Below are 15941 nucleotides of genomic sequence, written 5' to 3'. Positions count from 1 at the left end.
GTAGGTAAAAAGAATATCTCCTAAACCTGTACGGTTTAGGAGATATTCCCCTTTGCAATGAGCCGCTGACTGCAGCGGCGCATGCGCAGGGAGATTCCTCGGCTAAAGGCCTGGCTGCCGGACCTTGCCGGAAAGAAGTCTCCCGCGCGCATGTGCAGGAGTGACGACATCGCCGCTCCAGCCACTCACAGAGCTGGAGCGGCGATACCCGAAAGACATGCTGAGGCAAGATGACATCTCCCTCGGCGTGGACCAGGTAAGTTCCCCACGCCTCGTTCCAAGTTAAGTATTTCCTGCGTGTTTACTACCGCTTTAAGGGAAACCTGCAGTAAGTAAAAAAGGGATACTGTATATGAAATCTGAAAATTTCAACCTTCCCTTAAAAACATTGGGGCAGATCCACAGAGATCTGCACCCGCGCAGCATATCAGAGATACGCTACGCCGCCGTACCTTACCTGGCTTTAGTTCGAATCCTTAAAGGTTACGACGGCGTAGTGTATCTCTGGCGGCGGAATTCAAATTGGCGATTAGGGGGCGTGTTTCATTTAAATGAAGCGCGCACCCGCGCCGAATGAACTGCGCATGCGCCATCCTGAAATTTCCCGCAGTGCATTGCGCTAAATGACGTCGCTAGGACGTCATTTTTTTTAACATAGACGTGAATTACGTCCATCCCGATTCACGGACGACTTACGCAAAAAAAAAAAAAAAATTCAAATTAAACGCGGGAACGACGGCCATACTTAACATGGCAAGTCTAACTATACGCCGCAAAACATCAGCTTTAACTATACACCGGAAAAAGCCGACTATAGACGACGTAAAAGAATGCGACGGCCGCGTGTACGTTCGTGGATCGTCGGAAATAGCTAATTTGCATACCCGACGCAGAAAAAAACGACGCAAACTTCACCCAGCGGACGCCAAAGTATTGAATCTAAGATCCGAAGGCGTACGAAGCCGCACGCCTGTCGGATCTAACCCAGATGCCGTCGTATCTTGGTTTGAGGATTTAAACTAAAGATATGACACGGGTAATTTGAAAGTACGCCGGCGTATCAGTAGATACGCCGGCGTACTTGCTCTGTGGATCTGCCCTATTGGTTGCCTGGCTGTCTTTATCCTCAATTCTATTTTAGCATGTACCAAATAAGATCAGTGTAAAGTTTAAACTTTTGATTTTCAACCTTGCCTGACTGGTTGACTGACTGAAATTTGGAATATTGATCAGTGGGACAGTCAGGTAGGTAACTATCCATTTTTCATAATATGGAACATGACTGAAATTTGGAAAATAGATCAGTGTGACAGTCGGGTAGGTAACTATGTATTTTTCACAATATACCAACTCAAAAACTGTGCTTGGAAAATAATAATTATCCACTGTGAAAATATAATAATAATGATGAAAAGTTGTAAGATATTTTCCACAGAACAGATCCTAAGAGCCGCACTTGGAAGACAAGGGGCTGAAACATTCTTGTTGAGTAAAAAAATGATTAAGCCTAGGTTCAGACTGATAGCAGTATTGAATGGGGTTCCTGAACAGATGTCTATACAAACCCTGAAGTCACCAAAAATAGTAAAGAAACAACTTTCGGGAATCGGTGCCGCGCCACAAATGCGGCCTCGCATCAATTTGGATGGTGCCATTGCCGGCAGAAGCTGCAGAATTGGCATAAGATTTGACATGCCAAATCGTTGCAATGTGAACCTAGGCTAAAAAACAAAGGTGGGCTCTCACAGGTAGCTCTACAGAGAAGTGGATTGTAGTTTCCTATATTGGTGTATTTGCACTTGGATTCTCTTGTGCACAGGTGTTATACAATAGATCATATGATATTCATGTTGTCATTGTAATACCCAATTTCACTCGGTTTGTTTTTTGATTCATATTTTGATTATCACTGCTTTATAGCATGGCTCGATTTTGATATATAACTATCCATTTTTAATAGTGGAGGTTAGAATTGGAACATACATATTTATCTTTACAGACTTCTTTACAAATACAAAAATGGAAGACAAATTATATCTACATTGGCCCGGATTCACATACATTGGCGCATATTTATGCCGGCGTAGCGTATGTTTTTTAGGCTACGCCGGCGTAGCGCAGAGCGGCAAGCACTGGATTCACAAAGCACTCACCCCCACTCGCTGTTAAAGATACACTGGGTTTCCTCGGCGTAAGCCAGCATAGGAGGTAGTGGGCGTGAGCCATGCTAATGAGGCGTGACCTCATGCAAATGATGGGCCAAACGTCATAGAAGTACTTCAAACGAACGGCGTATCCCAGTGCGCATGCTCAGAATCATGTCGAAACTACTCCCTAAGATACGACGGATCACTACCTGCGACGTGAATGTAACCTACGACTAGCCCTATTCACTATTCACTACGTAAACGACGTACAAAACGTTGGCTGTGTTCCCTGGTGCAGCCATTTGCATTGATGCTGCTGACTTACTCCTGCTTTATGCGGCTTAACTTCACGCCGGACATACGACTTATGTAAACCACGTATATTAATGCGCCGGGCGCAAGTACGTTCGTGAATCGGCGTATCTCCCTCATTTGCATATTCGAATCGTAAATCAATGGGAGTGCCCCTTGCGGCCAGCGTAAATATGCGCCCACGATACGACGGCGTAGGAAACTTACGTTGGTCGGATGAAGCCTATTTTCAGGCGTATTATGCTTTCAGAGTCAGGCGCATAGATACGACGGCGCATATGTGCACTTATGCGGCGTATCTCGAGATACGTCGGCGTAAGTGCTTCATGAATCCGGGCCAATTGATATATCTTTTGAGGAAAGTTAAGCCTGTGCTCTCCCACACTTTTTTCTGTCTGGCACTGTTTCCAAATTACATCTTTCAAATATATTTGTACATATTGTATTCCCATGGTAATACAATAAATCACAGCATGCTGGCAGCAGATCAATATTGATATCTCCATGCAGTGTGCCCATTTATTTCTAAGTTAGGATGATCATTTTTTATTGGTAATTGTGACGGTATTAGAATGATATCCCCGTCAAAGTCTTCCCTTCTCTCCATAAAGAAAATCACCCCAATATTCCACGAGGAGGGATATTCCTGGAATCACCCAATAAGCCACACATGGGTCACGCTTACTGCTGGAACAAGACAGACTTTAATGATATAACACACAGCTTATATGTAATTTACAAAACTGTTACAATGACAAATCTCCGCCCCCTCACACTGGGGCTTCCATACAGATCATAGGCAGACATTTTGGAGCCGACTCTGAAAACACATTTTCTTTAGATAATGATATCAGTGAAGGTAATTACTAGTTGTACAGAATACATTATCTAGACAGCCTGACCACAATGAAGCAATCAGAATAATTAACATGAGCCACTTCTAATCACAGTAAACAGTAACCACAGGGCTCCTTCACACAATTACCCTTTGAAATAGGACTGGCTGAGGAAGGGTCATTAACATTTCAAAAGCCTGTTAGCAGAGGGGGGAGTCACACCTGAAATCACCTGTTACACTTAACACACAGCAATATTATTTAGCAGGGAGAATTTAAACTGAAGCATCCTTCACAATGGCCCCCCTTTTTCTCCCTGCTCCACAACCCGGTTTGACCTTCCCTGGTCCAGTAGGGTTGACGGGTTCAGAGCTTTTAGTCCGAGGTTAACTCCGTTTGGCGTGACTGACCTCCCTTGGCAACTGCTTCCGACTCAGGTATGTCACCGGGTCGTCAGATCACACGCCGGTTAATCCCCAAGTCTTTGTGCGATCTGCAGAGTCACCGGAAGTCAGTGTGAAGACGGCGAATGGGTCGGTGCGCCGCCGTCTAGGTGTCCCGCTATGGGAGGGGGCAGGTTATGGCTCTGAAGTGACAATCACAGGAGATTCATAAAAAAAGAAAAAGTTATATTTGTTGGAATGCTGTAGCACTGGTGCTCAGAGTCCGGGGGGGGGGATCAGTGCCCCATAGGGTCAGCCACCCCCTGCTCCCTCCGCAGCCGCCGGTTCTCCTCTTTGAGCTTCTCCAGCTCCATCTCCAGTTCATGGAGCCTGGGGGGGTCAGCCTGCTGTGACCTCAGGTGGTTGTTCTCCTCCTCCATGCGGCTTATGCACTCCTCCAGCTCCATGTACTCACGGATCAGCTCCTGCTTGCTCATGTCCTGCAGGCTCTCCACGTGGTCCTTCATCATCAGGAACTGGGTGGTGGTGTAAGGGGCCACCGGTGGGCCCTTGGCGAACATCTCGGCCCGCATCTGGGACGCCCGCTGCGACTCCCTCTCCTCCAGTCACTTCTCCTCCCAGGTCAGCTTGTTATACGGCTTCCAGGACCTCTTCTTCTTGGAGGGTGGCCGGCGGTGCCTCTTTCTGCCCAGCACCCTCCAGGGCCCCTCCGGCTCATGGCTGTCGCCCATGACCAGCTGACAATGGTGTTCCCTGTTGTCCGTAATAACAGAGTGTACCATGAGGGCTTCGTAAGGGGTGCCCAATGGTTCTTCCGGACCCAGCTCCTGGGGATCCCAAGCCGAGTCTACACAATGGGCTGCTGCTGGTGGGCGGTACCCAGGTTGAGACCAATTTGACCTAGTGTTGTCATTCATGGGGCAATTCTGCTTGAAGTGACCCAGCTGTTTGCACCGGAAACAGCGTTGTTCGTTGTCCTCCTGGTGTGGATAGCGAGGGCTAGATGTCATCGGTCTGTTAGGAGGTTGGTATCTAGCGGCTGGTGGGTGTGAGGGCGCCGTTGGTTGTGGAGGTTGTACCCGTGGTGTGACCTGGTTTGTCTTGCGAGTATCCGCATATTCATCCGCCAACTTCGCAGCCTCTGGTAGAGTCATGGGCCTGCGATCTCTCACCCAGTCTTTGACATCCGTCTGGATGTGATTGTAAAATTGCTCCAGGAGCATTAGTTGCAAAATGTCCTTTGCGGTGGTGGCCTGGCTGCTGTTAACCCAGTTAGAGGCTGACAGGGATAACTGGCATGCCCATTCCGCGTAAGAGTCTTTCGTGGTTTTGCGTGAGTCCCTGAACTTCTGTCGGTGGGACTCTGGGGTTACTGCATAACGAGCCAGGAGCACTTCTTTAACCCGGGCGTAGCTATGGATATCCTGATCTGGCACGGTCCGGAATGCATCAGAAGCTTTGCCTGACAGTTTGCCTGACAATATTGCAACCCACTCTCCTCTAGCTATTCGGTGCAGGTTACATTGTCGCTCAAAATCTGCCAGGTAGTTATCAATTTCACAGTCCTTTTCATCAAAAGCTTTAAAAGCGCTAAACGGAATCTTCCTTGCGTCTGCTGTGCTGTACTCACTGTTTGGAGAATGTACGGCTGCTTGTTGGACTGCTGCCAGTTTTTAACTGTAGTTCTGCGTCTCTTATTTGTTTAGCCTCCTCCGCTAACAGGTCCATCACTTTCAGCACCACATCCGCCGTTGGGTTCGGACCGAACCATGCTAGCTTCTCTCTCATTAGCTTGTTGGCTGGTGATTCCTCTTCCTGAATCACTGGTGTCTCCATCTCTTGTACTGCTGGCGTTGCTGCAACCAAGTTCTCCTGGTCTAGCTCCATTACTTCTGCTATGATGTCCCGCTTGGTTTTGTTGCTAGCAATCCTTCCACGACTTCCAGTAGTTCTTCCAGTGTCTGCTTGGAATCCGGGTGTAAAGGAGAGTAGAAGGGAAAATCCCGCTGCTGCCAACCAATTGTGACGGTATTAGAATGATATCCCCGTCAAAGTCTTCCCTTCTCCCCATAAAGAAAATCACCCCAATATTCCACGAGGAGGGATATTCCTGGAATCACCCAATAAGCCACACATTGGTCACGCTTACTGCTGGAACAAGACAGACTTTAATGGTATAACACACAGCTTATATGTAATTTACAAAACTGTTACAATGACAAATCTCCGCCCCCTCACACTGGGGCTTCCATACAGATCATAGGCAGACATTTCGGAGCCGACTCTGAAAACACATTTTCTTTAGATAATGACATCAGTGAAGGTAATTACTAGTTGTACAGAATACATTGTCTAGACAGCCTGACCACAATATAGCAATCAGAATAATTAACATGAGCCACTTCTAATCACAGTAAACAGTAACCACAGGGCTCCTTCAAACACACAATTACCCTTTGAAATAGGACTGGCTGAGGAAGGGTCATTAACATTTCAAAAGCCTGTTAGCAGAGGGGGGAGTCACACCTGAAATCACCTGTTACACTTAACACACAGCAATATTATTTAGCAGGGATAATTTAAACTGAAGCATCCTTCACAGTAATGATAGCAGGAGGTGAGTAAGGGCGAGTGTATATTAAAGCATTTGTTACCCCAACATTGTATATTCCTGATATGTGCCTGCTGTACCATGTACTTGTATAAGAAAGTAGCCTGTTCTCTTTGTATTGCTTCCTTTGTGTAAAATCCCTGTCATTCCTGCTAGTTCCTTTGCTTTCCTATTAAAAACTGACCACACCAAGCAGGAGAACACACCATGGTTAGTTCTCTAGCTATGCTGGAAACTCAGCCTGCTGTCCTCAAATAATCAGATCTGTCCTGAAACCCCCCCCCCCCCCTTACAGAATTTTACTGGGAAGCTCAGTGTGTTGCTGTTTCTCCTCCCCCCAGCCCGTATGCAGCTGAGAACAATGAGAATGTAATTACTTATAAAAATAAATTAAAAAAAGGTATATATCTATATATCTATACAAAAATGTTTTGCCTTTCATTTCTATTTTAAACTGAATGGGTTGTTTTAGAAGGTTTACAATTGTACACAGCATTTAGAGGGTGTATTAGACTGAACTTCATATTTCTGTATGATTAGGTAAATGTTCTTTAACCACTTAAGGACCGCCTCCTGCACAATTACATCGGCAGAATGGCACGGCTGGGCACATGCACTTACAGGTACGTCCTGTGCTAGTGCCCAGCCGTGGGTCGGGAACCAGTCCGAAGCTCCGTGACCAGGACCGCGGGACCCGCAGACCCGATCGCCGCTGGAGTCCCGCAATCGGTCCCCGGAGCTGAAGAACAGGGAGAGCTGTGTGTGATACACAATCAATGACGTCACACCTACAGCCACACCCCCCTACAGTTAGAAACACAAATTAGGTCATACATAACCCCTTCAGCGCCCCCTTGTGGTTAACTCCCAAACTGCAATTGTCATTTTCACAGTAAACAATGCATTTTAAATGCATTTTTTGCTGTGAAAATGACAATGGTTCCAAAATGTGTCAAAATTGTCCGAATGTCGCAGTCACGAAAAAAATCGCTGATCGCCGCCATTAGTAGTAAAAAAAAAAAATATTAATAAAAGTGCAATAAAACTATCCCCTATTTTGTAAACGCTATACATTTTGCGCAAACCAACCGATAAACGCTTATTGCGATTTTTTTTGCAAGAATAGGTAGAAGAATACGTATCGGCCTAAACTGAGGAAAAAACATTTTTTTTATATATTTTTGGGGGATATTTATTATAGCAAAAAGTAAAAAATATAGATTTTTTATCAAAATTGTCGCTCTATTTTTGTTTATAGCGCAAAAAATTAAAACCACAGAGGTGATCAAATACCACCAAAAAAAAGCTCTATTTGTGGGAAAAAAAGGACGCCAATTTTGTTTGGGAGCCACGTCGCACGACCGCGCAATTGTCTGTTAAAGCTATGCAGTGCTGAATCGCAAAACCTGGCCGGGTCCTTTAGCTGCCTAAAGGTCCGGCCGGGTCTTAAGTGGTTAAATACACAGATTCTGTGTTCTTGTGCAATGGTCATTCCACAAAATTTGTAGTATATGTCATACTACTGTCTAATAATGTGTGTTTTCTTTCATATTTAGGACAAAGAAGAGGAATATGTGTAAAAATAAATCACTTTCCTGAAGACACAGATTATGATCATGACAGTGCCGAATATCTTCTACGTGAGTCATTTTAATTTTTTTTATACATATAGATATAGATGTGTATATTGATTTTTGGATGTACTATTTTTATTTGCTGTATCTTTACATTTTGTACCTATCAAAGCAGATAGCACACTTTGAAGCACCAATCTGAAAATATTCCTGGTCTATCTCCAAAGATCTTATTTTTAAATTTTGGCAGGGAAGGCAGACGTTCGGGATCTTAGGCTACTATAACTATATCTGGGATCCAAAGCTGGATAGTGTCTACAGTATTTTGAGAAATTTGTTGCTCTTGTTGCCTTTATAAATAAGGTCCTGGAAGCCTTCTTAGGCCTCGTACACACGGCCAGTTTCCTCGGCAGAATCCATCAACAAACTTGGTGGGAGAGTTTTTTTGCCGAGGAAACTGGTCGTGTACGTTTTTCATTGAGGAAACTGTCGAGGAACTCGACGAGCCAAAAAGAGAGCAAGTTCTCTTTTTCCTCGACGGGAGTCTCAAATTGGCTCGTCGAGTTCCTCGTCTGGCTGGTTTCTGACGAGAAACTCGAGCGTGTGTATGCTAAGGAACCCGCGCTTGCTCATAATAAAGTATGAGACGGGAGTAAAAGTAGCATTTGTAATGGAGATAACACATTTTGAAAGCTGGAACAGACTGAAAAGTGCAAATAGTCTCTTACCAAACTTTTACTTAACACTCAAGCACATGAGATTAGCAAAACCAGCCCCAAGATTTGTGCCAGTGGAATCGAAATTACCCTGCCGTCCTATGTGTTGAAGTCACTGCGTTTGAGAACGAGGAGATTTGGTCTTGACTGTGTGTACGCAAAGGAACTCGACGAGGAAAATGATGTGTTTCGCCCAACGAGTTACTCGGTCTTGTGTATGAGGCCTCAGGCTTTTACTATATTCCTTATAGGAAGGCTTCTGGGTGTGCATACTAAACCAAACCAAAATCGTATTTGGACTTTACTGGTACAGGGAGGACAGACACATATATAGATAAAAAAAAAGTTTACGTAAAGTTTATTACAAGTTTAAAAATCACAGATTAGAATTATTCAAGAAATTGGTCCCATGGATCCATGGATTTTAGACCCTTGTGAATCACATATGCTATTCAAATAATGTTTTTGCTCAACATAGCCCAAAAGGTTGACACGTTTTGCATTATTTGCTTCTTCAGAACCCTGTATTCTTAGAGGCAAAGAAGAATAGCCTGGCTGATATATATATATATATATATATATATATATATACACACACACATGTTTATACAAGTGGTTGTAAACTCTAAAAAAAAAAAAAACTGCAAGATAAAGGCATGATGAGCTAGCTAATATACAAAAACAAGTCTCCTACGCTCTGATATTTTTAGGAAGTACTATGAAGTGGTGCAGTTCAATTAAAAGTTATCATCTAGAGTCTTGCAGCCCTCCTCAGAATCGTGGGAATTCATGAAACTATAAAAGAGAAGAAAAAGAGCGGAGGGCGCACCAACCTCGTGTGATACTGATAAAATATATTTATTCAAATATTAAAATCAATGGTTATACTCACAAAATTGGAGTTAAAATCAGGCTTTAAAAATGAGTACAGCAGATGTCCAGCATCGTCAGTGGAACACGAATAATCGTTTAAACCAATCAGTCAATGTAATAGCTGACGCGTTTCGGGGGCGTACCCCTTTCCTCAGAGCTAACGTGGTCTGCAGTGCTCAAATGATGAGCTAGCTGTTGCAGCAGTCCCTGTACACCGCTGTGACCGGCGACATGTCTCCCAGAGTTATTTCCAGTTTGCGGGCTCCAGCGCTATGATTGGCTGGAGCCGCGATGACGTCACTCCCGCAAAATGCGGGCAGGAGCCGCCAGTCATGGCACAGCTACTAAAGAAACGGCACAAGCGAGCCGTTTCTTCAGTGCGTTTCTTCAGTGCGCATGTGCCGATAAAGTCAGCACTTGCGGATACAGTGAATATCTCCTAAACAGTGCAGATTTAGGAGATATTCACGGTCCCTACAGGTAAGCCTTATTATAGGCTTACTTGTGGGAAAAAGTGGTAGTGCAGAGTTTACAACTACTTTAACAAAACCAAGGGGAAGATTCACGTACGGGCGCCTAAAATTAGGACGACCTAGCCTACTTTTTTTAGGCTACACCGCCTTAAATTATTTAGGTTAAAAGTGATTCTCAAACCACTTACCTTCAAATTTTAGGCGGCGTAGCCTCAAACGAGCGGGCGTAAGCGCGCCTAATTTAAATGAATGGGAGGGGGGTGTTTATTATCGAAATGAGGCTTGACCTCACGTTTTTTGACGTTTTTTACACTGCGCATGCGCCGGGCGACTACATTTCCCAGTGCGCATTGCAGCTAAGTAGGCCGTACAGGCCTATTGATTTTGACGCGTACGTAAACGACGTAAATCCCGATTCGCGGACGACTTGCACAAACAACGTAAAAAATTCGAACCTCGCGGCGGGAACGGCGGCCATACTTAACATTATTATTTCACCTCATAGGTGGACTAACTTTAGGCTGCCTATCGCGTATGGAAACGACGTAACTCGACGGTGTAGGCCCGAGGTACGCTCGCAAATCGTCGGGAATCGGCGTAGTCCCTCATTTACATAATCTAGGCCGGGCGCAATGGCAGCGCCATCTAGCGGGCAAAAGAAACATTGCAGCCTAAGATAGAATGGCGCAAGCCAGCCTATCTTAGGTATGTTTAAGTTTATCTCTGTTAGAGAATATTTAGATATATTGATAGCAATCTGTTCCAGACAGTGTAATCCAAGAATGTTTCCACATAAATGATGAAGAAAAAGGTGCACAATAGTGTAATACCGTAAAAGCAGCTTTAATAAAACACCATGCAAAAAAACTCTTCAAAATATGCACTCACAAACAAACTCTTCAAACAAGCGGTGAATCACTCCAAATCAAAAAGGTATTGTCAATCTCTTTTCCAGGTGAGCCAGTGGTCACGGCGGACCTACGAACAGCCTGAATGTACTCACAGCCCTTGTAGCGATGTGTATTGAATAATCCTTCCTGGTGCCTGAGTCAGATCAATGCGTCACACATTCGAATAGTTTACATAGGTGCAGATAGTGACTTAGTAACTACGCGCCGACATGTTTCGTCACGTGGGACTTAATCATGGTTAAGTCCCACGTGACGAAACATATGTGTACAGTACAAACCTTAAACAAATTTTGAGAGAGAGGAGCTTTCAGAAGTCAGAGCAGCTATCGAACGCCCTTTACTAATGTAGCCAACCTTTGCTGGGTAGGAGAGAAGCCGCGTTGTTCAAACCGCGGGGAACATGACAGCTTTCAATTCAATAGCTGCTTTCCCCGCCGTGCGCTTCATATACAGCCCCTTCCCTTGTCCGGGAAAATTTGATAGACAGATCACACATCACTCTGGTAGTGAGCAGCTACAAATATTGTATCTGCTGACCTTTAAGAAACAAATACTTACCAGCCCATGGAGCTCCACATTATCGTCCCACAGTTTTTTGTTCACTGTGATTCTGCTCTTCAGTACTGCGAGCTTGGATATTGGAGCCAGCTGTGACTTTCTGATGTCTCACAGTCGGTTCCCCACTTTTCATGAACGGGGACCGTAGCACTGTTGGACCGGTCCTGCAGCCTTTGGGACATATGACATGTTCCAAAAGGTTGTGGGCAGGAGGGGTGGCCCAAGTGGATGTAATTTGTGCCTAAGTGAGAATTGAGTAAGTGGTAAAGAGTCTGTCAAATAAAGATAACGGCTCCCTCTCCCCATAGAAAATGATTCAAATGTGATAGGGGCCGGGTGATGGGGAAGAGAAAAATAATCAGTACTTTAAAATGGTCAGCTTTAAAAGTAAAAAATATTTTTAAACCCCTTTATTAATAGTGGGGTACTTTTGTTTACCAATGCGTTTAGATATTTGTACATTGTGGAAAGCCCTAGGTTTGGGCTTATTTTAAATGGCAAGATGCAGCAATTCCGTTTCCATACCAGGCATCAGAGTCCTCAGAGAATGAGAAATGTGGGATAAGAGCTTTGATTGATGCCTGGGTACATAGGGCATAACACGGCGACCACATATTCCTTTCAAACTTTGCGACTTCTTTTTCTTCAGCTGTTCATTGTTATGAAGAACTACATAGTAAGACATCTGACGTTTTCCTTATCTCATGTCTGAATACATTAAAGCTGCAATAATGAATTTTTCCTTTCACTCAGCAGATCTAGAGATAAGTTGGTATACTTTAAGCATGCCAAAAGAACAAACAGTGTACAGATAGCGCATGGTTAGTTAAAACGACTTAGATCAGAGAATTCACGATAAAATAAATCCTTTTCATTTGCAATATTTATGTGGCACACAGAACTAAGGATGAAATTGTAACTTGTATATAGCTTTCATGGTAAATTTCAGACAGAGGACAACAGAATGTATTCACTTTCAGTTTCTGGAATTTATTGATATTCTTCTTTATTTTTCTTTCTTCACAGTGTACAGATTTAAAAGTGCTGAGTAACCACATTCATAGTTTAAAGGGCAATTAACCTACTTTTTTTATTTTAAGTTTATAGGGTGATTTTAATATGAATATAAATTTAGATTTTACAAATGAGCATTCAATACATGATAAACCCATATCATGTTTTTTCCACAAAGCAGTTAAAGTGGAGTTCCACCCATTTTTTTTTATGTTTGGCTGTGCTGCATGCCCTTAGCGCATAGTTTTCACAATGGGCAAAGTGTTTTATTTTTTTGGCTGGTAAATACCTTTTTTCCCATTTTTTCTGCATAGCTTCCTGGTCCTAATAGCCTAGGCGATTACGTCTCAAGGAAATTCACAAGGGTTCCTGGCATATCGGCATCATGTATCCCTTGCGAATCGCCTCCTCCTTTCAGAAGTCATCAGCGATGTCTGGGTGGGCGGGACAGAGAAGTTATCGAACAACAGCCAATTATGTGGCTTCTTAAGAAAGGGGGCGGAGCTGCATCACGTAGCATAATCTAATTGTGTGCAGGGAGAGAGAGGAGCTTTCAGAAGTCATCGGTGATGTCTGGCTTGGTGGGACAGAGCAGCTATCGAACGTCAGCCAATAGAATGGTGTCAGGGCGGCCTGCTATGTGCATGCGGCTCCTCCCCTTTCTTTGGCTACATTAGTGTGGGGGGACCAGACGGCGGCAACAGCAGCGGCAGCAGGAACTCTCCTCTCCTTGTTCGCCTGCCCTCAAAATTTACCCGCATTTTGCGAGCAGGCGAGTGTACATTTTGAGGGCTGATTATAGCATACTGTATGTGTACTGTGTATTTACTTTTTTTGAATGTGGCGCCGATCTCTGCCCCTGTGCATCGTAACATTGCAGGGTACGGAGCTCGGCGGCACACGGGCACTGTGTGAATCGAGCGAGGAGGCAGCTCGATCACACAGCGGGGAGGCATCGCAAGATCCAGGGACAAGGTAAGTAACTCTGCCTGCCTGTATACTGCGATGCGATCCAGAGTCTGGCTCGGGGATACCTCTTATGGTACAGGATTTCCACCCCAGCCAGACTCGGGAATACCGCCAGGGAGGTTAATTATCATACCAGACCCAAAGGGCCTGGTAATGGACTGGGGGGGGAACCCATGTTGTTTTTCTCGATTACCTTTATCCGTATTGTCGGGACCTGACAATTCATTATAGCCGCGAGTAGTTTTAAATTACTTTTTTTTCTTTTAGAAATTACATTTTGTGCGGGGACTTTTCTAAGCATGGGAAACAAGCGCTATTTTACAGGCATACTATAGACACCCCCCCTAGGTATGAAATTTAAAGGAATATTTCACTTTTATTGTTTCACTTTAAGCATTATTAAAATCACTGCTCTTGAAAAAACGTCCGTTTTAAAACTTTTTTTGCAATGATACATGTCCCCTGGGGCAGGACCCGGGTCCCCAAACACTTTTTATGACAATAACTTGCATATTAACCTTTAAAATTAGCACTTTAGATTTCTCCCATAGACTTTTACAGGGTGTTCCGCGTCTTTTCGAATTTGCAGCGAACACCCCAAATAGTTCGCTGTTCGCCAAACAGGCAATGTTCGAGTCGACTCGAACTCGAAGCTCATACCTACTTATAACCCTTATAATATTAAACTTATTTAGACCCACAAAGATAGGTAGCAAAACTTATGTTTACCAATGTTACGACCCTGATTCTGAGAACACTCTGTCTCAAGTTTAAACTCCAGCTGTAGAGGCCTATCAGAATTAACCACCAGCTCACTCTCACTGAACTATAAGAGTATGGGGTCTATATCATCATATCCTCTGATTGGAGCAAAACATGTAGTAATAGTTTAATACTTGTTAAACTATGTCGTAACCTTTTATCTAGAAGAATAACAAAGATAAGTCTTTAGTAAGTGCTTTCTGAATATATAGGTAGTGAACTTGAGTCATGTAGGGAATTAGCACTCTTGATATAACATATACAAGGAAGCCTCAATATAATTAGAGCAAGTATATCAACAGTTAATATGTATTTCTGAGAGAGAGATAAGGAAATAGTCCAGACTATGGGTAGCAACACTATCTGTGTGACAAAATAGTCTTTAAACACAAGCAGTTAAAGAGGTAGTGTGGACCAGGTCTGTTTGCACAGGAGTAGATGGTAATTCCAATATGCAATAATATGCTCTATATACTTATGCAGTTTAAGAGGTAGTGTGGACCAGGTCTGTTTGCACAGGAGTAGATGGTAATCCCAATATGCAGTAATATGCTCTATATACTTATGCAATTTAAGAAGTAGTGTGGACCAGGTCTGTTTGCACAGGAGTAGATGGTAATCCCAATATGCAGTAATATGCTCTATATCCTTATGCAGTTTAAGAAGTAGTGTGGACCAGGTCTGTTTGCACAGGAGTAGATGGTAATCCCAATATGCAGTAATATGCTCTATATCCTTATGCAGTTTAAGAAGTAGTGTGGACCAGGTCTGTTTGCACAGGAGTAGATGGTAATCCCAATATGCAGTAATATACTCTATATACTTGCGGTTAGGAGGTAGTCCAGACTGGGAAAGTAAGCACAGGTGTAAAGCTGGTGGTCCTTCTATCCAGTATAGCAATGAGGTCTGGATCCAAGTATCCCACAAGTGAACTTCAAGGTTGGTGTGGGTTGGTGGAGGGTCTCCAGGTGGCGGCAGGGTCCAACAGGAATATTCCAACAACCTGTCGCCAGTGCTGGAGGTTTAAATAGCCCGGTCTCCCATGCACGCCGAGCGCCGCACACTGGAACGCACTTCCGCGTTCCAGCGTGGAGCGCAGACGTCCGCGTACCGGAAGTGACGCGGATGTCTTTGTGAATGGAGCGCAGCTGTCATAATAGGTAAAGCTGCGCTCCTAGTACACAAATTAACGCTAATAGCGTTACATACTCCCCTCCTCAAGGGGGCCCATCCGGGGCGCCTAATAGGAGATGGTTTATCAGGATATTTGTGATGGAACTGCTTAATAAGTCTAGGGGCATGAATATCTGATGAGCATTCCCAGGAATCATCTGTGGGAGAATAGCCTTTCCAACGAATCAAGTATTGAATGGAAGAACCTCTCCTCCTAGAATCCAAAATCTTCTCTACTTGATATTCAGTCTCACCAAAAACTTGAACTGGTGGAGGAGGTTGTGGATCTCTGTTTGGAAAAGGGTTTGGTTTGTAAGGTTTAATTAATGAAACATGGAAGGATGGATGAATCTTCCAATCGGAGGGTAGAATTAATCTGACAGCATTATTATTAATGATGTGGGAAATTGGAAAAGGTCCCGTGTACTGACGGCCAAGTTTCTTAGAAGGAATCTTGAGTCGTAAATTCCTAGTAGATAACCATACCAAATCTCCAATCTTATAAGATGGGGGTTTTGTTCTATGAGAATCGTAGTACTTCTTTTGTCTAATCTGTGCATCTTCAAGATTAGAACGGAGAGTATCTAGAGTATCCTTTATGGTTGATA

The 15941-nt window shown here is 43.9% G+C and overlaps 1 protein-coding gene across 1 annotated transcript in view; it reads left to right on the top strand.

Moving 5' to 3' along the window:
- CACNG8 (calcium voltage-gated channel auxiliary subunit gamma 8) overlaps positions 1 to 15941 on the top strand; it is a 124942-nt gene that overhangs the window by 73104 nt on the left and 35897 nt on the right. The window contains exon 3 of the mRNA XM_040325668.1: positions 7867 to 7950. Within this exon, the coding sequence (XP_040181602.1) occupies positions 7867 to 7950 (84 nt within the window). The remainder of the gene's footprint in view (positions 1 to 7866; positions 7951 to 15941) is intronic.

The sequence above is a fragment of the Rana temporaria genome, chromosome 10 (assembly GCF_905171775.1).
Source record: "Rana temporaria chromosome 10, aRanTem1.1, whole genome shotgun sequence".
In the NCBI taxonomy this organism is placed as follows: domain Eukaryota; kingdom Metazoa; phylum Chordata; class Amphibia; order Anura; family Ranidae; genus Rana; species Rana temporaria.
The sequence above is the reverse complement of the archived record's forward strand: the minus strand, read 5'-3'. Positions and strand labels throughout refer to the sequence as shown.